Genomic DNA, 23,861 nt, shown 5'->3' on the forward strand with positions numbered 1-23,861 from the left:
TTTTTGAACAGGTTAACTTACATGTTCGCTCTCATGTAAATAAAGCGCAACTTTTTTTAGACCACTTCAGGAAAAACAATTCCTGCTTGCACGCGCGCCTCCAGAAATTCGCCCTTCATGTTATTTCGGCCCTTTCATCGCAGGACTTGCAATTAAGGTGTGGTATGCAAATTGAAGAGAGAGGTAGAGACCGTAATAGAAGGGATCGGGTCCAAACTTGATCTACGAAGAAAATAGGTCAATGAACAGCTGTTGTCCAAAATATTGAGACCTCCAAAAATAATATTTTTGTTAAAATAGCAATCTAAGGGGTTAAATACATAGTCTTATTAGAGAGGGGTGTAATTATCACTGACAACAATCATGAGACTCATAAAGTCCAGTGGCGCCAGGAAATGATAATCTAAGCTGTTAAACATGGTTTAAACGGATAAAAGAGTACTTATACCTAAAAAGGAAATCAGAGGTATCACGATCCAGATCACCCAAGAGATCTTAGAAGGTAACAAATTCCTTTAACGCCACGCAGCTCACAAACGCTCTGATCCGACAAATATTCTGAAACAATGGACTAATTAAGGCAATTTTATTTTTAGAGTGATTGCGACTTTATAAATCTCAGATAAACATAAAAACAGACAACTACCGACCGTGCCCAAAATAACCAAACTTTTGTAATGAAAGTACCTCTTATACGGATGTTTCTTTTTCGAAAGGTTCCCTTGATAGAATTGCACCAATATGAATCCAACCCTGACACTGAACCAAAAGGACTGATTAATTTGCCAATTTTAGAAAATAAACTAAAAGCCCCTCTTCGCTCTGAAAGCTAAATTTTCTTATTAATGCATCTCCGCCCACACATCCTTTCTCTCCACCCAGAAACTAAATAAGTTTGTGGTTACAGTCGCGCCTTTAGATGTTGACTTGTCCGTCTCTGCACTATATGTGAATTGCACTAGGCGAAAAAAGACGAGCCTCTTCGGATTTTTACTTATACAACCGGAATAAACTGTCATTTTTTTTCTTCGAACAGCACCCCTAATATATTGATTTACCGTCAGACCAGTTATGTTGGCGTGCGAGTGAATATTAGTGTCTGCGAGCGTGGAGTTTTACAAAGATTTTATTTTAAAAAATAATTTAATATATTGAAAAGAAATATGTGCTCTACGTCAATTTGACGCCCTGGCGACAGTTTTCATTTGCATTGGTCAAGCGTGCCGGAATAATATTAGTAGACAACTAAGGGAGTCACAGAGAGGCTGGAAACTAAATGTTTTTCCCACATATCTTAGCGCTCCGTCGCCAACATGGCGGACTCGGAGGACGAAGATGGCTCTCTCAATCTAACAGGGTTTTTATTTGGAAATATCAACGAGAAAGGCGAGCTTGAAGACACAGAGATATTAGATGAGGTAATTTACACTTCTGATGAGTCGATCGTAGATATATTTCTTTTTAACCTACTTGATGGCCTCAAGACTTCTACTCAACAAATTGAAACCCACAAGGATACATTTCAACACGATTTGTTTTGATCGCTATTTCTCTTTTTTTTCTTCTTTGACAAAAGGTATATTTTGTCCATTATATGGGAAAACTCTTCTGTTGCCTTAGCAAGTTGATTTTTTTTCTCCCTTTCCCAGCATTTAAGCTTTTTCTATAAGGACTGAAAGATTTACATGTATCCAAGGTTATTATCAACAACTGATAAGCCGATGGAAGTGCGATTTAACTGCTAATGTTCTGTTGTATGACGAAGGGAGTGAAAGGTTCAATGTTGCATGTAGCTGTAGGAGATTTTGATAGAAATCGGAAGAAGAAAAATGAATTGTATTTCATTTCTTTAAGTAGAAAATGAGGTGAAGATCAGTGGGCTATGGGGGACTTAAACTATGGAATACCTTACCGAAAGAACTGAAGACATGCACGAACATCAACACTTTTAAGAAATTGCTAAATAAATTTTTATTTAAAGAGGCCTACTTGCAGTAGTTATATACATAATGTGCATTTTTGTTTTTTTTTTTTATTCATTTACTTGTTTATTCCTCTTTCCTGTACATTTTACATTTTTATCTCTGTAAATACCTATTTTTTATTTGTGCATTTCTTTGATTTTCTTTTTCAAGATTATGAAGTGTTATAGAGTAATGCATATGGTGCTATATAAATGTAAATGCAATAAAATAAATACATGTAGCTGACAAATGCAATGCACACGTTTTGTCCCTGAGCCAGTGTGACCTTAGTTTGGCATGGATAGTCAGTTTCATTTTTAACATTGGGTTTGGATTGTTTTGTTTTAAATTGAATTAAAATTTTTGTTTAAATTTCTTTCAAGGAATCACGGCGCCATCTTTCTCAGTTGAGCTCTCTGAGTGGCCTTGGGAGTCTTGTTCAAGACATCGCAGAGGAAGGCAATTCACCAAATCATGATTCCGGGCCACTGGGCGAGGGAAGCAGCAGTAAGATATATTTTGGTGTCTTTTGGTTTAATATCTGATCGGTATAGTGAGTAGGTGATAGAAGGGTCTCGCTCCAATTGCATGGCGTTTTAGGCAGAAGGTGTAATGATTTGCTCTTTAGAATCTGGATAATCTGAGTCATGTTGCTAAAGAACCGCTCAGCTAGGCTTTCACACTTCCATACCTAGTGTAGCATCCTCTTAAAATGGATGTCGCTATATTTCTTGACAGGTTCATGCTAAACCAGTTAGAATAATTATTGTGTTATTGTAAACTTGCTGAGATGCTGGGCAGGTTTGAAAGTAATCTGTGATGGACTAGTATCCTATTCAATGATCCTAAGCTAAATGTTTCATAAAAACATGGTAAGCTTAGTGTTTTCCTTTTCTGGCAGCATCTAAAAAAATTAAGTGGCTGTAGTAACTTTTATTATGCCTAAAATTACTTGGAATTTTTTGAAAATTCAACAGGTAAATCCCTTTCAGAAGGCTGGATTCAGAAGGATTCAAGTGCTACAGACTACAGTGATATCTCCGAACTAGCAGAGGAAGAGGAGGAAAAGTATTACAAACATGCTGTGTCCATATTCTCTCAAAAGCAGAACACCAGCACTGCTGGTAAGTTACACTGATCAATTGTAGAGTTCTCATCAAAACATCATTCTCCTTCATTGGGTTTTTGTTTGTCTTTTCATTGCATTTTTGTTTAAACATATTTTTTGTTGCATTCCTTAAAAGTACCTTGGCTTATCGAAGGGGATTAAATTATCAAAGTTACAATAATTTAATGTGGTAATGAACTGTTAGGGAGATGAGTCAATATAATTGACGATTGGTTCATACATCAGCGTGCGTTCATCGAGATATGAAGCACACGGGAAGTTTGGAGAGCACAAAAGATGCGTAAGAGTTTCTCGAGGCGTAGCCGAGAGCAACTCTAGCTTCTTGAGTGCTCTCCAAACTTCCCAAGTGCTTCATATCTTGCTGAACGCACAGCTGACATATGAACCAATTGTTTTATAACATTTTCAACCCAATCAAACATTTTTTTCTTGAGGGATTTGTTTGCTGACGTCATGAGTGTGTACAATAAGAATATGAAGTACGCTCGCGCAATTGAATTTGATTACACAAATTTACTAGTTATGTTATAATTTGTTTTGATTAAATTTTAGATGATGATGACTATGATGATACTGGCATTGACAATGTGGATAATACACAGAATGATAAAGGTTTGTTTGCTTGATTGCATTGTATCATCAATGAAATACAGTAGAGAGTGACTGTGACACTTTTGATGTGAATACTTGACTGATATAATAATGTTATTATTTTGATTATAATGGAAAGATCATTTTAGTCTATTGATATATTAAAATTTGTTTAGTATACAGCCTGCTTGAAATTTCTATGATAACTATTCTTACCAACTAGGTCACTTGCTGTTACCTACTATTGTCCCTGCGGCTTCCACACTTTCTAAACATGAACAGGACAGATTGGCCATGCCTCCACCACCCACCCCACAGGTGTCTGTGGCCCAATCAGGGGAGGGTGCCAGAATGATTGACAGCACCAATAAAGACTCATTTGCCACCCCTCTTGCTGGAACAATTGGATCAGGTAGATGAAGTATCAATTCTTTGAACTGTTTGTCTGCCTTTCACAGGAAATTTCTTTGGAAAGGAACTTTTGTGCTGTGCTGAAACTTTTGTACAATATGTATTGCTGTCTTGGTCTTAAACAAAACATGTACCAAAACATGTAATATAAGACTCAAATGTGTTCTCAAACAAATTGCTATTTTTTTAAAATGTTATTGTATTTTTACCTTTAAGACCTATTAAACAAAGATGGCAAACTCACCACTCATGATGGAAAAACAGTTACAGATCTGTTTCCAGAGTTCCGTCCTGGACAGGTTTTAAGGTTTTCCCGTCTCTTTGGCCCAGCAAAAGCTTCATCAATGCCTCAGCAATGGCGTAATGCTAAGAAAAGGAAAAAGAAAAAGAAAAAACAAGATGATGAAAAGACTGGGATTGAGCCTCCGAAAACTCCACCCAGTCCTCCACCTGAAGATTGCATGTCTGATGATGAGGTAAACAAACTGAAAAAACATAGGTTTTGTTTACAGTTAGAAGTCCTTTAGATTACCAAACATAGATGCTAAATCCTTGAATTAATGGCTTCATTTAGTAAAAGCCCTCCCTCTGAAAGATCACCCTTCTTATAGGCACAAATGTGAAGTGCATGTTATCCTGTTTAGCCAAATTTTGACAAAAACTGATGCAAACTAAGCATGGGTTTCATTCCCCTGTCTATTCACTCCCGAGAGGAAAATTGGAAACAGGGTGGAGCAGGTAGAAATAAAATTAAGGGGAAGCCTTGCTTGTAGTTTTTATGCATACAACTGGCACTGGAACAAACCCTAGAGTATGATAAATCCAGATGATACTTTTGTGGACATTGAACAGAGCTTCATCAGGGTCGGTTCATATTTAAAAAGATATATGAAAACATTTCATCTTCTCAATCCTAAACCATCCTTGTTTCTTTTTGGTGTGTTGTTGCCTCTGGTGTTTATCTATTAAAGTAAACAATTATTTTAACCCTTTCACTCCTATAATCAACCAGACAGGAAATTCTCCTTACAGTAACTACTCATTTTCAAGCATAAAGGTGATGTTAAGATAAAAATATCAAGCTAGAATATTGATTGATTGACCTGGGACACCAAATTCCCAGAGCTTAAATTGCAAGAATTGTATGGAAAACAGTGTCAAGAATTATAGTTTAGATCTTGGGAGTGAAATGGTTATTAAGTTTTCTATCCATTCTAAAGGGATTTTACAAATATTGTGACAAAACACCTTTGAAATCTTCTTGTAGGACAAATTAATGGCACCATGGGAGCCAACCCTTGATGAACTGAGGGATTCTATTGGTGATTGGAACTCTGCTGGATCCCAGGATGCTACAATGAAAAGTGCATGTGAGTGGCGCAATGGCCCAGCAGCTCTTTGGTATGAAATGCTTGGAGTGAATGAGGATGGAACAAATTTAGATTATGGTTTGAAGCTAAAAGAGGTGAAGTCAAAGTTTATGGTTAGCTTTTGAAATGTTGATGTTTTAGGATAGTTCCTTATGAGACTTTAACACTGTCAAAGTTGTATATCTCCTTTTTTTGGAAGGGGAGAGTGATAGAGGGCATAGGGGTTACTGACTGGGGAAAGTTGAGGCACATTGCACTCTGAGGTTGTTTGCTGGCTGTGTTGACTGGGGCAATCTCATAGCTAAGAGAAGACCTGATTGTCTGAGTTTCTCTTTAAACCCTTTAACTCTCAAGATTAGATTGTTAGTTCTATCCTCTAGCTGCTACACAGTTTTTTAGTAAATTGGTTAAAAGAATTTAGTATTTGATCAAGATGACAACTTCTACCTAATAAGTTTGAGTATTCTCACACCTGTTTGCTAGACTTAAAGTTAATGTATGGATGCTGTAGGATGAACCTACATGTTAATCACTTCTGGGACTTTAAGGGTTAAACCATAAAAGAAGTCTGTTGTATGTTGAGGACAACTGAATGGAAATTGCAATGGACTTCATATGTTTTGTTTTGCTCCTTCTCACAGCAAGCAGAGAATGATGTAGATTCATCAGTATCCCCCAAATCACCACACTCCCTCCCACCTGATGAATGTTTTGAAATGGTGGCCCAAGTCAACTGGGAGGATGACATCATTTGGACTCTTGATGATGTAAAACCTAACCTCCAAGCTCAAGCCAGGGCAGGGTGGATACCAACAGCTACAACGCGCACAGCTCAAGCTTATGCAGCTCAGCAGGAGCAGTTACTACAACAACTTGGTACAAATGAAATATTTTAGTAAAGCTAGATTTAGTTTTTGTTTTTCTTATTTTCTTATAGCACTTTTTAGTAACATGGAAACCATAAATTTTCATTTGTATTATATAAAAGAGTTTCATGCTGCAATTAACTCCCATCAGTGATCAGGACAGAGTTTCCCCTTATAATAACAAAACAATATTTTGCAGACAAGTGATGAGAACAAAGAAAAATATCAATTAGGGAATTATTTGTCAATCCAATACCAAATTCTCTGAACTAACATGACAAGGATTGTATGGCAGACAGTGAGGAGAATTACTAATGACATCTTGAGAGTGAATGGGTTAATATGGGTGGATTTTAATCTTCTTTGCCAGTGTCTATTTTGGAGGCTAATTTTGATAACAACTGTTGATACAAAGTGATTTTTTCAAAGAGTCCAAATTTAAACAGAATATTATGCCAGTTATGCATAAATAACTTTTTTACATTAAAAAATTGACTTGTAACATGGGTTGATTTTCTAAGTTTGCTTGTTTCTGCCTTAAGATGCTAGCCGTGATAATGACTGATGGTGAAAAATCGTTTTTCAAACATTCCAAATTAAAATAGAAGATCATGTTAGCTATGTACTAAAAAGTGAAGTGTAATTGGTATGTTGGTGCTACAAGATTTTACTCCTTATATTTGAAATAAATTTTTAGGGAAGGAAGATATTAATTTCTTAATGGATAACAAAATTATTTTGATTTGAAGCTCAAATTATTTCTTAAGCACAATGTGTCAAATGCACTTCTAATGTGCAGTTGAGATGTGTAACTTCCATTTTTTTTTTTACACAGGGGTACGGCATCCTGGACTTGAAACATTTTTGAAGAACACAACCTCAGCAATCAAAGCTAATACAACTTTCCTGAATCCACCCAACAAACCAGGAGGTGCTGGAGAGGAAAATAATAATCAGAAATCTTCAAAATGGTACTCTATCTTCCCAGTGGAAAATTCAGAACTTGTTTATGGCGATTGGGAAGATAAGATCATTTGGGATTCACAGGTATTTATTTTTTATTCCAATTTCTCAAATGATATTCATGAGCTTCATATCTCAATTCAGTTCCTAGAAATCCACTGAAATGATGTAATAACTTCTTACCACATGTAACAGAAGGATACATACATATATGCAATGTAATCATATGCTTTTAATTGTGTTCTAGAACATGCCATCAATTCCCTCTCCTACTATCATGCGACTGGATCCAAATGATGAAAATATAATTCTGAGTATCCCAGAGGACTCTGGTCCACTAGTAAAGGAGAATACAGCAACACTTACTCCTAAAAAGGTAGACTTAAGATCACCTGTTAAACCTGGCATTTGCTTTTGGCTAATTTGTTGTTGTGGTTTTCTTTTCACATTTGGTAAGCTTGCTCTAATCAGCATGTCAGTTAGTCCTCATAGGCTTAAAAGACCATGAGTTAGCTACAAGTAAAAATGGTTTCGATCAGCTGATATGCCAAATTATAGGAAAGTAAATCACTTCTTAAATACTAGATTATTGGATGTCATCAATAATGACTTCGTGTTTTAGAAAGATCCAGCAGACTACACTTGGCTGAAAGCAGGCAAAAACAGTGACAAGATTACTTCTTTGATGCTTAATATAACATCCTGGTTGACTTTTCTTATTCAACCAAACACTTTTATTTATGAAATTTCTTTTTACCAGGAGGCTAAGAAATCTAAACTACTTTTGGGAAAGAACAACTCTAAAGAGGATGAAAATGTGGAGAGAAAATCAGAGGAACAGCTGAAGAACAAGTTTAATTTATCAAATGATGAATATTACAGTGCAAAGAACAGTGAGTGTTTATGCAACCCTCATTTTCAAATCTTTTATTTCCAAGATCTGAGTACAAATTCTCCTCCCTCAATTAGACATGTCTTGCCTTTTTTTAGTGCTGAGAATTTGGTGTAGTATCAAACCAAATTAAGTTGATAATAATTTCAATCTATATTTGCTTTGATTTGGGAAGGATAATTTGTTTTTGATTCACTTTTGGGGCTCCAGGTGCTACCTTTCATTCACGTGTCAGCTAAACAACTCCTTAGATGTGAAAAGTAATTCTTCCCTCTGTTTTCTGTTTTTAAATTTGTTAAGAGATTGGTCAGTTTGTCAATTCTCATACTTTGGTGGCTTCATTAGATATGAAAACTGTTAGGAGAAAGTAAGTTGCCTCTGTGTGTGATAAATTTCTTGTTTGTTTACAGCTGCTGAAACATCTTTGGATACAAGTGGAGGTTCAAATCTTGTCCAGGTCAGAATTTTATTTCCTTTTAAGTTTGTACAGGTGCAGATCCCTCTAAAATATTTTGATCAATGCTCTGTATTGTTTACTCAAGGATGAACGAAGTCAACATTTGTAAATTGTTTTAATTTCCTACTAAAAACCATTCTGAAATAGTCCACATCCAGAAAAAATGTGTATGTACATTTTTAGAATCCATGTTGTAATTTTAATTGATTGAGTCAAAATTATTCCAAATTAATTTGAGAAGTGTTCCCCCTTGTCCAAGGACTTTTTATTTTGCATGAAGAAGACATCAAATTATAGTACAGTAAGATTTATTAAAGTTCACAAGAGAACCAGGAGGACAATCAGACATGGTTTGATGCTACTCTGGTTTAAAGGTTTAATAAATGTGATGGATAACTTACAATTCATAGACCCAACATTTTGATAATCCTGTCTAGTGCCCTCATTAGGAGTGATCTAAAAGGACCTCTTGTTGCAGTGATCAGATCACCTTGGTGAAGGCACTAGACAGGAGTGTCGAAACCAGAGTAGCAAAAAACTCTGTCTTATAGAAAAATAGTTTGAAATCATTTTGACCCTGGATTTGATATAAACCGCTAATAGAAGGTGTAAAGCATAAATACATTTGAAGTAAAATTGCATTCAATTTATAGAATTTGAAAGAATTTTCCACAGGAATTCCAAGAAAATAAACTAGGGCTTTAGTTCTATTTAAAGATACTTGTCAGTGTGAGTCAGATGTCTGAATATTTTCTTCCTTCATTTTCATCAGCATTCACTGCCTGCCATAGAACTTCAGCGACCATACTTTCCCACTTACATGGTTGCGTTGGATTTGCGTCATTTCCATCGTGTTCCTCTAAAGGGTTTTGGTCATGGACCCTTGTCCAAACCTGGAAGACATAATGTATATGGGCTACTGAAGCATATCAAGAAGAAAGCCAGGGTCAGTGAACTAGTTTGATTTTCACTCATAAGAGATGCAGGATACTTATGTGTAGAGATTTAAAGGTTCTGGTTTAACCTTAGAAGCGTCATTGTGTTTTGTTCATGAGCAAAACACTTTACTCTTATTTGTCTCTCCCGTCTCAGGAATATAAATGAGAACTGGGGAAACATCAGGGAAACCTGTCAAAAAGTGGGGGTGAGGTGGGGTGGTGTGGGGTGGGGTTGGGGGGTTGGGAGGGTGAGGTAACCGGCAAGGAGCTATTAATCAAAGTACTTTCCTTTTTTTTTTTTTTCCTCAAACCACTAGCGCAATCTATTAAACTACAAGCGAATTTGGTTTTAAAATAGCCAGACTCGTTGGAATCCTCTAGGATTACCAAGGGGGGAATGAGATTTCTAAACCAATCAAGGAGAGTTGTGAAGCAAATCTTGGGACAATCTAAAATACAATTTCAAACTCTTTGCTGTCACAAGGCATCTCTCTATTCAGGAAAATGAACGAGCTGCGAGACAAGAAGGGACGGTACGGTGACGTGTAGGTGTTTGCTAGTGATGGACAAGCTTCTCATCAAGGGAGAGAAGCTATTCTCAAAGTTGCATCATTCATTGGAAACCAAGATAATCCTTAGCCTTGTTAGCTCTTACTCCACAGGCGGTCTAACATGATTTTGTTTTTAATGAATTCTTGTTTCAGGAACGTGAAAAGGAGCGCCTGGCATCTGGAGGAGGAGAGATGTTCTTCATGAGAACACCAGCTGATTTGACGGGAATGGACGGCAGTTTGGTGTTTTTTGAGTACTGTGAGGAATATCCACCACTCATCATGGCTGTTGGCATGAATGCAAAGATCAGAAATTATTATAAACGGGTAAGGGAAACAACTTTATCAGCTAGAATTAATGGCTGCAAGTGGCATAGCATGATCATTTATATCCTGCGTAGTATGGCAGCGCATGGGGGAGTGGGCGGGGGTGGGGTGTACGTGGAAAGGAAGTCAGACCGGTAGGGAGACTCTCTCGCGCATGCTCCTAAAAAGCCATGCTCTTCTCACTCAAGGAAAGAAGACTATACTTAGCTCATTTAATTTCACGTATCGTGTGTGCTAGAGGGTTTATTTTATCGTGAAGGTTTAATGATTATTACCTCTAGCTCATTCTCACGTACCAGTACTTTTTACGATGTATTACCTTTAGAAACCAGGCAAGGATGAGAGTATGCCAGCTTATGAATATGGAGAACCAGTTCCAGTACATCAGACATCACCATTTCTTGGCCAGTTGGCACCAGGAGAGTCTTTACAGGTCGGTCACGACATGATATATTATTCACGACACATGATTTCTACAGTAAATGGTTATGTTGCTTGTCCATCCGAATGAGGGTGGCCCTGAAAAACACTATTTTCTGTGTCAGTGTCTGTTATTTACGACAACCTGAGGACTGATAACAGTTCTTTTTTAGAACTGTCTTCTCTTAGACAGAAATAGAACTCGATTTTAGTAATTTCTATGCTGTAAAGGTCGAACTGTTGTCTCTTTTTGTAGGCTATTGAGAGCAACTTGTTCAGAGCTCCGATTTTCCAACACGAATTACCTGAGACAGATTTCCTGATCATCAGAAATTCGTCTGGGTGAGTACTGTACATGTATCTTCACTTCACTTGTTTGTTCCTAGTAATGACCTGCCTCATCACTTAGTTCTCTGCGGCTCAGTGGTAGAGCATCAGAATGCTAATTTCGAAGTTGTGAGGATCTCGATCCCTTATGGGAATTTTTTATCTTTGTCCAACGCTAATGGCAAGACGAAAGAATATCTCTTCATATCAAATACTTCATTATGATAGCTGCAGCTCCAAGCTTATGGGTGATGTGGACAAGGGCCCCTTTTTGATATGGTCACAAATTATTTTACAACATCATAGAAAGATTCCTCTGATGTGGTGTTTTCTTCCAATTAAATAAGTTATTTTGTTTGTGTTACGTAGGTATCATATTCGTGATGTGAAGACAATTTTCACTGTGGGCCAGGAATGCCCAAAGTTTGAGGTACCAGGACCAAACTCTAAAAAAGCCAACATTCACGCCAGAGATTTCCTCCAAGTAAGTTGAATTGACATCCATTGTCATATGAAATTAAGCAAGATACATTAAAGTGCCTTATCATATGATCCTTAAGGCCCCCTGCGATGGACTGGAGTTGCATTACCTCTCGTTGCGTAATGCTGTAGGATTGGGAGAACCTAACCCGCAGGCCTGACCTCCCAGGAGGCGAACTCATGATGGCGGACTGACTTGTTGTGAAGGTCATTTGTGAAGTGTAGGAAATAGCATGGTGGGTTCTTTTATATTTTCACAGATTTTCATCTATCGATTGTTTTGGAAAAGTCCAGACACACCAAGGAGAATCAAGATGGACGACATCAAGCGAGCATTTCCAATGCACTCCGAGAGCAGCATTAGAAAACGACTCAAACTTTGTGCCGACTTTAAGAGAACAGGTTGGCCGATTTATGTAGTTGAAATTATCCACCAGTGTGTAGGCGCGTTCGTGAGAGGGTGCATACTTGAGCAGGTGCGATTTCGCAAGCTTTGGCGATTAAGAATCTTGTTGGAGACTAACGGCAAATGCAAGGGTCAAACATTTGCTGACTACCATTGAGCCGTTTGGACATTCACTGGGAGATACTTTTTTACATTCATTTTGATAAGAAGAAATTTTCTTGTATTTTTGCTAAATCTGTTTTGGTTTGAAAAAAAAAAAAAACGAGCAAAACCAGAGGAACCTTTTTTTCCGTTCGCGTTTGTAGCAAAGATACTTCTTTTATATCCAGTGAGTACGTGGGTGAATGAACGTGACTTAGTCTTAAGGGAGAGTGAATATTACTTGCGTGAGTGAGCGATGCGTAAATTTGTGAGTCGCACGTGTTTGACTCAGTCTTACGTGGGTATCAGTGTTACTGGCGCGAGTTAGTGATGCGTTACAACTGCACTATAGTTCAGTGTAGTGTAGATGTTGAATTAGGTCTGTGAAACCAAGTTAAACAACAGCCATTAGCAAGTTGAACAAATTACCTTAACGAGATCAATTATTTTAGATTCACAGGAAATGGAGTTCAGAAATTTTACCTTTGACAGTGAGTATAGGGCAGTCATGAGTAGAGTAGTTTAGCCTATGTTAGTTATGCTGAGCATATAGTAATAAAGCATACCATGGCGTGATACACTGTGTGCAGTTTATATAACTGTTTATTTTATTTTTTATGAATGAAGTGAAGAAAAACAGTGTTAGATAAAGCAGCATAGCGTTAAGTATTGAAGAAGATTATTACATTACACAGTATAGCATAGCGTTATGGTTATGAAAGCTTTACTGAAAGAAGGTAAAAATTTAGCTGATTGAAAAGCTAGCGCATGCTTGGTGTGGAAGCTGACTGATTCATCCTGATGTAACCTTAGGTACTGACTGTAATTGGTGGGTACTGAAGAATGATTTCCGTTTGCCAACGGAGGAGGAGATGCGTGCCCTAGTGTCACCCGAGCAGTGTTGTGCATATTACAGCATGTTGGCTGCAGAACAGAGACTCAAGGTGAGTTTCAATCCTTTGTTCATCAGACAGCCATGTGCGACTGAAGAAAAAGAAGGCTCTAGTCAATTTTCTTGCTCCCTGTACAGCTGAAATAGGTCTTACTCGTACAAATTGTGCATTACAGATAATTTTTGTCATTTATTTTTGTTTGTCTATGTTAGGAGAAATCCTGATAATTTACTTCTTGAGCATTACTGAATTAGTTTCCCATTCATGTTTTTTTTTAACTTTTCAAAGGATGCTGGTTATGGCGAGAAATCTCTGTTCTCCTGCGACGACGATAACGATGATCCAGAGAGCAAAAATATTGATGACGAGGTAGGTTTTAATGAGATGGAAAATTCACTTCAAATGTGGAATATCTTATTTATGAGTCAGTCTAAACGTGCGACTCGCCTTTTTTCCTAGGTTCGCACAGCCCCATGGAATACCACAAGAGCATTTATCTCAGCCATGAGAGGAAAGTGTCAGCTGGCTGTGACAGGATCTGCGGACCCCACTGGGTGTGGGGAGGGATTTTCATACGTTAGAGTACCTAACAAGCCTATGGCAAATAAGGTAGTGTAATGACCATTGAACTGTTTTTTGATCTGTTGTATGGCGGGAAGGACGAGAGTAGTAGGAGAAGAAATTCGTGGTTCTATTTTTTATTATTTCTCTCTAGAAACACTTCGCAAGGTTTTTGAAATGTAACATGGCACTTCTGTGCCAACCTGAATTGCTAATTTACTTAGTATTCGAGCTCTGTTTTTTAAACGACTAGTCAAACTTGCCAACGTCACTATGGTTTTCGAAGATTTAGCAAAAGTGCTAAACACACTGTTGTCTTTCTTTCTGGTTTGATCAGGATGATTCCAGCACCAACTCTCCTCAGATACGAAAACAAAAGACAGTTACGGGGACTGATGCTGATCTAAGAAGATTGTCTTTGAAACAAGCGCGACAAGTACTCAGAAACTTCGGAGTATCAGATGAAGAGGTAACTCACTTAATCTTGTACCATTATATTACCAGTTTGTGTCCCGGTGATGCTTCTCATTTTATGGTATTTTAGTGGTTAGCTCGTTAGACTCTGGATCGAAAAGTCCTGGTGCAAGACCTGGCTGGGTCATCGTATGGTGTTCCCGGGCAAGACACTACTCTCTTAATAGATTGGGACTGGGTTTCCTGTGATGGACTGGCATTCCTTCCAGGAGGTGTAGAAGTATTTTCAGTTACTTTATGCTACACGAAGCCAGATATGCTCCGGTAATAGACGACCATAAGGGTTGTAACACGTAACTAAACCACACCGTTGCCTCACTGACCTCTGTGGGAAGCTGCTCGAGACGCACTCTCCCAATGTCTTATTTAGCAGATAGCTTCTTTGTTTCTTTGTGTAGATTCGAAAATTGTCCAGATGGGAAGTTATTCATGTCGTGCGCACAATGTCTACAGAGGCGGCTAAGTCTGGAGAAGGAGGTAGGTCACGCTAGTGTCACGTTACTGTCAATCAGTGAGGTCACGCTATATGAAATGGTAAGTAACATAAAGGTCATGTACGTTTGGATGATTTTTATATCTTTTGTGTACAGGTATGAGCAAGTTCGCCAGAGGATCAAGATTCACAATTGCTGAACATCAGGAACGCTACAAAGAAGAATGTCAGCGGATATTTGATCTACAAAACAGGTTAGCAACAAGACCTTTGGCTACTAAATTCCTGTAAACCTTGAAAGTTAGTTCTGAGCGTGGTGAACTGTCAGCGGTTTGCCTGCGATGGACTTAAATTACATCCGAGGGGAGTAACGATAATTGTAGTGGTCTTATGTTACAGAAACAAGGATAAACTCTTGCAGAATGAAGCACCAGCCTAGTAAGAACTGGTCTGGATAAAATAAGTATGTTTTTAATCCCTTTTTTACGTGTAGAGTTTTATCATCAACTGAGGTCCTGTCTACAGACGAGGAGAGTAGCAGTGATGAGGGAAGCGATATCGATGAGCTTGGGAAAAATCTGGAAAGTATGTTGGCCAACAAGAAAACCAGTATGCAGGTGTGTTTAAAACTATTTCTACAGTTGGTCCTTTAATTTAGTTTGTTCCATATGCAGGAATGTACCTTCAAAATGGAGACTAATTGTCATGTTGGAAGATAATATTCATCTAACAAAGACCTTCATTGCCTAAACAGAACGTACTGTGATCTGAAGTCAATCGTTCTCCTATGATTGAAGGAACTTGTGAAATTTTCTCATGAGTCTGTGAAAAATTTAACGTGATTGTTTTTTTTTTTGCCTCAGCTCACTCACGAAGAAGAAGAGGCCGAGAGAAGAGAACTTCAGAAGCTACTGAGCGATGATAAACCCAGCAAAGAATCTGTAAGAAACATTCGTCAACATCTCTATTATCATGTCCATATTTTCTCTTCGTTTTATTTATTGCATTGTTGATACGATTCACCCTATTAGAAACTTACTGGTTCTTTTTTAAAAGAAAAGACCGAGATGCTGTTACAACGTATAACGCGAAAGCAAAGCATTAGCAATACATTGTAGTTATCCCTTTCCTGTGTTACCTTTGATGCTTATTAGAAGCATAACATTAATTTCTAACATTCTCTCCTCTTTTTTCCCATGTAAACAGAACGGCAAGTCTGCAGGTAAGGCTTCCATTTTATTTGCCTACATTTGAATGTACTTTTGTTTCCATCGATCGTATCTTAATCTCTTTACCCTCTACACCCAAATAGCGGTATGCATATTCTCCATACTGGTCTCTATACATTTCCAAATGTGCTGACAAGGAGAATTTTTTCAGCAATCTTGAGCTTCTTTAGTTGGAGATAATTCCTTTATTCTTTTAACCTTCAGGGGTGATATTGTACGGAGAAATAACATGCTAGTCGCTCTCAGGGGTTTATGAGTTGACAGTAGTTTCGTGAAACTCAAAACAACCTGTGCCGGAGTGAAGAGATTAACTTCCTTACCAATCTCTCATATACGGTTCCCTCTTGCGAGATTAATTATATTTTCTGAAGGGAATGTCGCTTATTAGCAGGAAAACTGAATTGAATTTATTTACGCGAAATAAAGTTCCCTCGCGACTCCAAAAAGAGAGCTCGGCTAATTTGCTGTTTGAAAATAAACTCGCAGGCGAAAAGGGCGGAAAGGAAGGCGCCAAGAAAGATAGTAAAGGAGACGAGGATGAAACAGCTTCAGTTACGAGTTACGAATCATCGATGGTGAGTAGATTGCAATGACTGTCAATACTGGAATGTATAAATAAGAAAGGAGGATATCCTGAAGAGCCAGTGAGAACTCAAAGAAAAACAAGTAAACCGCCGAAAGCGCGGGAAAACGCAGGCAACCAAGTCGTGATTGGTGTTAGTTTTGCATCTGATTGGTTGAGACAGAGGAGCGAGTTTTCTGGACCAATCACAGAGCAACGTAAGAAATCCCAAACGCTCAACTGAAAATTGTAATTTGTATTATGTTAACATTTGTATAAATCTAGTTAAATTCTAACTGATATAAAAGTTCTTCCTTCCTTCTCCTTTTTTTAATGAGACGTTTGTTGTTTTTATCAATTTTTCTTTTTATAATTTCTTCTAGGTTGGTCGTCGCCTTCGTATCAGACGAACGTTTAAAACGCCGGACGGAAAGGAATTTGTTCGCATTGAAGTCGTCAAAAACCAGGCCGTTATTGATGCGTACTTGAAGCTGAACAAGGACAAGAGTGTCAAGTACTTCAGTTGTTGATTGTTTCTGTGGTTTTAATTTGTTCAAACAAGGTTATGATGTTGTAGAAACATTTTACTTCATCACTCAACCTTCTTTGATTTTGTTGACCTCTTGCAGAGCTCAGTTTGCGAGTGTTGATGAGGTACATAAGGAGGAAATCCGACGGGAAAAGAGAAGGTAACTTTACGTTTCTTGAGATAAGTTGGATGACTCTTCCAACAGTTGAATATCTCTCATTGCCTTTGGTTTTTTAGTAATCAAAGGAATAAAGATAACACAAGTTTTATATGAAATTCCAGAATTCAAGAACAGTTGCGAAGGATAAAGCGAAACCAAGAAAAAGAAAAATTACAGCCGGTCAAAAAGAAGAAAGAAAAACCTCCAAATAACGTAAGTACACTTATTGTTGTAAAGTTTGAGGGATAACAGTGGAACAACCTCGCTGAGCGGAAGGACCAAGATTCTTGAATCCCAAAATCTTCTCCTTTAATTTGTCACCGCTTTATTTGCTGCTTCATTTTCTAATAACTATTCCCGCTTGTTGGTCACAATGATGTTTCTAACTTTGGAAGTTGACGCCGCACTCATAATGTTTCCCTGAAAGCCGGATACCAGCGATCTACCGCTGCTCGAAGTATGAAACCTCTTACCGCCATCTGTTTACCTTGTGTCTGTCTTGTTTGGGTTTTGCCTTACGGCCCCTTTCCGAGCACTGCCGCCTATTACATCTTCAACAGCTGCTTATGGGAAAAGTTATCGAAACACTTGACACTTGTACTCTATCTGAGATAGCTTTCAATAAAACACCGTGACAAAAAACTAAAGGACAGAAGGTTTGAAAAACAGAGATCACATTCGTAATCAGAAAGCACTCACAAATATGACTCTAACATTGATAACAGACGAAAATTTTTGAGGAAACAAAACTCTCAAAACAGTGACGACCATTGAACATGAAAATCGAGAAGGGATTAACAAGAACCTTAAATTGCAACTCATTTTTTCAAAAGTTATTTTCCTTTCTATTTTCATCAGTTGAAATGTGGCGCTTGTGGAGCAATAGGACACATGCGCACGAACAAGAATTGTCCGAACTACCAAGAAGCGAATCCAGCTTCTGTAGTGGTGGCCATGACTGATGAACAGGTGGCTGAAGAGGAACTCAACATGCCACAGGATGATTTGGTGAAAGTTGAAGGAACGAAAATTACTTTGGGAAAAGCTTTTCTTGATCAGTAAGTGTATCAAACAATTCTAAGCACGATCGTCTGCTGGTAGATACACGGCCTTGCATGCTGTGCAAAAGATCTTTTTACCATAGTTATAAAGTTATTTTAAAGGACTTTAAGTTTAGTGAGACATTCAAAGAATTGAGTCCTTTTCTTTTAAGTTTCATTTGAAAGAGTACTGAGCAGATGAAACTCGCATCAGTACTTGAAGCATGTCGACTGGGTTCAGGTTCTGCGTCTGATAGTTTTCGCCGACGGGTGGTCAGCCAGTCACTCGAAGTAATTAAGGAGTAAGACCGATCGAACCTCACTTTTGACAAAATTTGTTCATTGTCATGTGCTGTTTTCCTCCAGAACGAACGAATTGAAAAGGAAAGCACTTGTTTTACGCTTCCCGAAAGAATCTGGTGAGAGAATGTTAATCGATCTATCGTATGCGATAACTATGCAATGAGTATTATCAAATTCCAGTTTCTTTATTTCTATATATATATACACACACACACACACACACACATATATATATATATTTGTTTTGATTTGTTTTAATTATTTTTAGTGCGCAAAAAAAGACGTTCAGGAGTCATGCATTGTGATTATCTTAAGGTACGATTGTTTAGTGAAGTATTTCAATTAACCATCGGAAGAATTGTTCTTATCTTCGCCTGCTAAAATTGAATATTTTGTTTGTTTTTTGTTTTGTTTTAGAAACCACGCAAATCAATTAACCGTCGAAGGGCTAATCCTGAGGTAATTACTTATTCATTCCTTCAGCAATTTCAGGTTCGATTGAGAATCGAACTTATTCCGCGATGCGCTGGTCATGCTAATCATCGGTCAATGATTGGTCTTGAAATTTGGATTAACGAGGCAATTTGTTACTTGTCTTCCCTTTGTAACTTCTGACTTACTCTTGTGCTCGTCAATGTTAGGTGGCTCTGCAAGCTCTCTTTGACTTAATTATCAGTAAAATGAAGGAAATGGAGGATGTGAGTATATTTTTTCTGGTTATTTATTAACTGTTATTATTGTTGTTTTAATACTTTTGATTTGTTTGTAAAAAAGTCACTTGTTTTTCAGCATTTTATCGGTTCACTTTTTTACATTCAAGATTTCTCAAGAGAAACAACGATGATGATGATTTTTTCATGTATATTATGTCAGAAAGACCTTTTTTGGCAGGGATGTGTATGCAGGATTTGGATTATTATTGCAATTCTTATTTGTCCTTATTCTTATTAATAATAATAATAATAATAATAATATTATTATTATTATTGTTGTTATTATCAATAGTCGCGGTTTCATTTGTCCTTCGGTGAGTTCAACCAAAGCATTTGCACCAACAATTGATGTTGTAAAAAAAGGCAAACCTGATCAAAGTACAGGCAGGCAAGAAGTACTTCTAAGCAAAGGAAACCTACAAAGAGTGGCTAAAATCTTGGCACTCTATACTCCCTTTTTAAATTTTTTCTATAACCTTTATTTACCTCTGCCTCTCCGCTATTTTAACGTTGTCTAGTGTTAACAAAGTGTTCTCCAATCTCAGGCAGTATTATTTTGGGGAAAAGGGGAACTTCCAAGTAACTTATTAGAGATGAATTACATTATTACTACTTTTGTCACTCAATGTGTCTTCGCTAAACTGAGAGCATGCCGGAACACTTTTCGTTATTTAAAAGTCAATTTGAATGCTTCTATAAGGTCTTATAACTTGTCTTCTTTTACCTCATAGACGTGGCCTTTTCATCAGCCTGTTTCAGCAAAAACTGTTCCTGATTATCACAAAGTTGTTAAAAATCCCATGGATCTACAAACCATGCGAGAGGTGCGTGATTTTGAAAAATCTTTTCGAGAACTTTGATTGTCATCCGAAAACTGCCAGCCTCCTTCTATAGCTTTTTCCTTTGGTCATATCTTATTTATTTTTTATTGTCAGAATCTCCGAAAGAGTAAATATCTGTCTAGGGAGGATTTTCTCGAGCACGTGTCCTTAATCAAAGCAAACAGTGTGTTATATAATGGTGAGTCGAAAAATAATGTCATTATTTTAAACGAGAGTTATAATCGTTTACAGGTTCGACTGTAATTCTCTACTCGCCCGTTTGTTTGCTCCAGAATTTAAATAATTTTTTTCTTGCCCTATCAGGACCTACTCACGATTTTACTGCTGCAGCTGAGAGGATGTTGGAAGTTTGTAGAAAGTCTTTGGTGGATGTAAGTGTAACACCCACGACATCTGTGCAGGGTTGCGGTGATTTGGTGCTCTGCTGAAAATTGAATTATTTTAAGATGTGATTAATTAATTAAGTTTATGAACTCCTGCATTTCTGTGTTGCATGTGGATTGATAACAACATATTTGTGTTAATTACTTTTTTTCTCAGAAAGAGGAGGAAATTCTTCAGTTGGAGAAAGAAATAAATCCCATGCTTAGTGACGATCCGCAGGTAACAATTCAAAAGAAGCAGATGTAATTAAGTACGCTTGGAAATATCTGGTTTTACTTCTTTCTGATGTCCATCGTAACTTTGTATTTATTCAACTTCTCAGATTGCCTTTTCGTTCATTCTGGAAAATCTCCTTGTGCAGTTGAAAACATTACCAGATGTAAGTTATATTTTATAAATATAGGAGAGCTAGATCTTCATGAGGTCTGACTCGATGAGATTTTCCATTAATTAAAACTAGCTTTGAGTCTCCAGGCCTAATGGAAGACTTTACCTCTTTCACATATTTTTTCCTCAGAGTTTGCCTTTTCAAAAGCCTGTCAGCGCTAAGCAGGTGCCAGATTACTACGACGTGGTAAAAACACCGATCGATCTTCTCACAATTAAACAGGTAACACATAATTTTCCGTCGTTATTGATAATATTCCTCGCCTTCCGTTTGTTCCTTAGCCTATACTGCAGATCAGTTAGTTGCCTTTGTTAATCCATCGACCCCTCAAACATTGAGGTCATGAGAATCTAATTTATAACTAAAGGATCTAATTTAGAACTAAAGGATCTAATTTATAACAAAAGAAGCTCTTGATTGTTAAACAAATTCTCCTTGTCAGCACCTTAGTAAATGTATAGTGAACAGTAAGGAGAATATGCACACTGATGTTAGGATGTAAAGGGTTAACCAGTTAAGCCACAAACAACAACAACAACAATCTTTATCTCTCACCACTTACATTGTCACCTTGGGTGCGATTAGCTCTAACACTGAGTCAGCGGCATAGTGCTGATGAGGATTCGCAAAACTTCGCACGACTAACCAGCTCTCTTGATTGACAGCAAGTGCAGATACACGCCTATCAAAACAGAGAAGAGTTTATGGAACACATGCGAATGATGCACAGGAACAGTGTCGTTTATAACGGTAGGTCGTATAGCCACTCACGAGAACTTGTTTCGGTGTAGAGTTTGGGAGAGAATAGTCCTAGATAGGAAGTGATAAAAAGTAATTGAGATCATCTCTACGCGTAACTTCAACTGAAATTTGGCAATTTTATGACAGGAGAGCATCATGACTTTTCAAAGATGGCCGAAAGACTGGTCCAGTTTTGTGATGAAGCCCTTAAAGAGGTAAGCAAGTCAGTTATATTATGCCGAGAAATTATTAGTTCTTTTTCCATTTATTTTACCCTAGAGAGATTCTAAGGCTTGGCGCAAAAAAATCTGAGCCCTTCTTACGTGAATTGTTTGATTTAGCCAGAAAAATTATTTGCGAACAAATGTGTGGTTAATTTTCGTTTAATTTGTCTTAAGTTTCTATAGACTCGACGTGTTACGTAAAATCTGTCTTGAGTTAGGTCTTGAAGTCCTCCATTGGCGGACAACTCTTCACGTGACGTCGTCGAGGACTTTGCCCAATGGTCCAAATATCAGTTCCATTACTCTCCGAGATTACCCTCACCCGGTCGATTACACTGTGCTATCTTTATTTTTTCTCTTCCTTATCTTTTAAAAATGAATTTGACACCTTTCTTCATTTTCACTCCTGTTCCTTGCTATCTCACAGAATGACGATCAATTGTCCAAGTGGGAGAATGACATCTTACTCACTCCAGGCGACGACACCTCATCATATGCCGCTAGCCAACCGCCCTCGGTAGCGGGACCCGAGTGGTCAGCGGAGAACAGCATGGAGGATTTCCCAGAAGGCTTAGTAAAGGAAGAGGATAGCATGATGGACATGATAGAATCAGAGGAACTGGACACTACTGGCGAGGAGTTTAACGACTTCAGAGCACAACTTTGTACTCCTGTTTCATCACTAGACCAATGTTAGTTAAATTTCTGTTTATTTGTTTGGACACAACAGTGGTATGGAGAGGGTAACTTAGCATGATCTACTGAGTTGATAACGTAAATTAGCCACCGTCAATTCGCTCTGACGAAGGGCTAACGCTCGAAACGTCACCTTTGAAAATCTTTACGGAGGCCAATTTACGTTATCAACTTAGTTGATAATATTGAATTACCCTGTTGTACTCTCCCACCAACGCAGCACCACAGTTTCTTAAGAAACTTACCCCCTTTATTCAGTGGTATGGAGAGATACTGATTTCCGTTTTCATTCCAGGGAGAGCTCTAAAGAGGGTGCCTTGATTAAAAAGGGGACATGGGGTTGGATAAAGCAGGGAGTAGAAAATAAGGGAGATAGCGATATCATTATTTTCTTCAAAATTTAAGTTTCCTCCGTCACCTTCCAATTGTAAGTGTTTTCTTTGTTCAAAAGTACACACTTCCCTTCCCATCACAATTTGGAAGGTTATATTCGATGGAAATCCTTAAAAATTATCGAATATTTGCTCCTACTTGGTTAAGAAATCTAAGCTAAATGAAACGCTAACACTTTCAAAATCAACAAAAATAACGCGATAACTGTAACGATTCCCCTAAATTACTAAGCAGAAAGCTTTGGTCAGGAACCACTGATCACCCATCTGTGGTCTTCTTTTTATCATTAGCAACTCGAATTGACGCTGATTTCGATGAAGAAGAAGACGTCGATATTGAGGGATACGACGACGATGAAAGCACCTCACAAAGCTACACAAAGAAGGAGAGCTTCGGATCGCAACAACTGCTCGGAAGCGAGCAAGATTCGCAGGAAATGTCGCAGTTTGAAAGCATCCTACTAGATCTTCAACACAGTGAGAGCGAAAGCGAAGAGGATGATTTCCCGTTCGGTGACGGAGATGACGAGGACGAGGAAGATATTGAAGAGGAAGAACAGATAAGCTTTTCTCCCGGAGGAGATGAGAGTAATGAAGCAATAAAGGAAGAATTAACGGAAGATCTTTGAGGTTCAATTCAGTTAGTTCAAAGAACTTCGTTCGTGTTTTTCGTTGACCTGTGAATCGGGTTTGTTTTCCCTGCTATCGACGCTATGACGTCAGCCTGGCTTCAAACGTCACGTGCAGTTGCATGGTAAAAAAATCTCTGAATGAGGGATTCCCGTGTTGTTTATAGTTTGCCAGTTATCAATAATCGTGCTCTCTAGTGTTGATGTCATTTGACATGGGCTGTTTCTATTTCAACTGGATTCCCTGAGAGGGGCGTCATTTTAATCGGACACAAAGAAGGACAATTTCGCTGGCTGTTCATAACCAACAAAGAACAACATAGTAAATCAAAGGTAACTGTACGAGAAGGCCAGCCAAAGCGCATGGTATGTAAATTTACATTTGACATGTTATATGTAAAATAAAACAAGTATAATAAAATATAATAAATAAGA

The 23,861-nt window shown here is 37.9% G+C and overlaps 1 protein-coding gene across 1 annotated transcript; it reads left to right on the forward strand.

Annotated features, from left to right (window-relative positions):
- Positions 1–1,278: 1,278 nt before the first annotated feature.
- On the forward strand, positions 1,279–23,861 carry LOC113686841 (transcription initiation factor TFIID subunit 1). Its single transcript, XM_027204517.2, has 46 exons — positions 1,279–1,418; positions 2,348–2,471; positions 2,942–3,088; positions 3,646–3,705; positions 3,908–4,096; positions 4,312–4,571; positions 5,363–5,560; positions 6,107–6,341; positions 7,167–7,378; positions 7,542–7,670; positions 8,055–8,187; positions 8,597–8,643; positions 9,416–9,589; positions 10,286–10,459; positions 10,785–10,892; positions 11,136–11,221; positions 11,576–11,690; positions 11,947–12,088; positions 13,047–13,177; positions 13,415–13,495; positions 13,586–13,735; positions 14,025–14,156; positions 14,560–14,638; positions 14,752–14,848; positions 15,088–15,211; positions 15,458–15,535; positions 15,801–15,816; positions 16,310–16,398; positions 16,769–16,899; positions 17,015–17,074; positions 17,197–17,287; positions 17,933–18,132; positions 18,481–18,533; positions 18,686–18,732; positions 18,835–18,876; positions 19,059–19,115; positions 19,862–19,954; positions 20,066–20,150; positions 20,276–20,343; positions 20,513–20,575; positions 20,679–20,735; positions 20,874–20,966; positions 21,410–21,494; positions 21,633–21,700; positions 22,137–22,401; positions 23,089–23,861. The coding sequence occupies exons 1-46, from the start codon at positions 1,314–1,316 to the stop codon at positions 23,424–23,426; spliced, it is 5,511 nt and encodes a 1,836-aa protein (XP_027060318.2). The 5' UTR covers positions 1,279–1,313; the 3' UTR covers positions 23,427–23,861.

Source organism: Pocillopora damicornis, chromosome 13 (assembly GCF_964200805.1).
Source record: "Pocillopora damicornis chromosome 13, jaPocDami1.2, whole genome shotgun sequence".
Lineage (NCBI taxonomy): Eukaryota > Metazoa > Cnidaria > Anthozoa > Scleractinia > Pocilloporidae > Pocillopora > Pocillopora damicornis.

Coding starts and splice junctions, on each gene's coding strand:
- LOC113686841 (XM_027204517.2), top strand. CDS start 1,314: ATGGCGGACTCGGAGGACGAAGATGGCTCTCTCAATCTAACAGGGTTT. Junction 7,379..7,541: donor AGATCATTTGGGATTCACAG/GTATTTATTTTT, acceptor ATTGTGTTCTAG/AACATGCCATCAATTCCCTC. Junction 21,495..21,632: donor GAACAGTGTCGTTTATAACG/GTAGGTCGTATA, acceptor ATTTTATGACAG/GAGAGCATCATGACTTTTCA.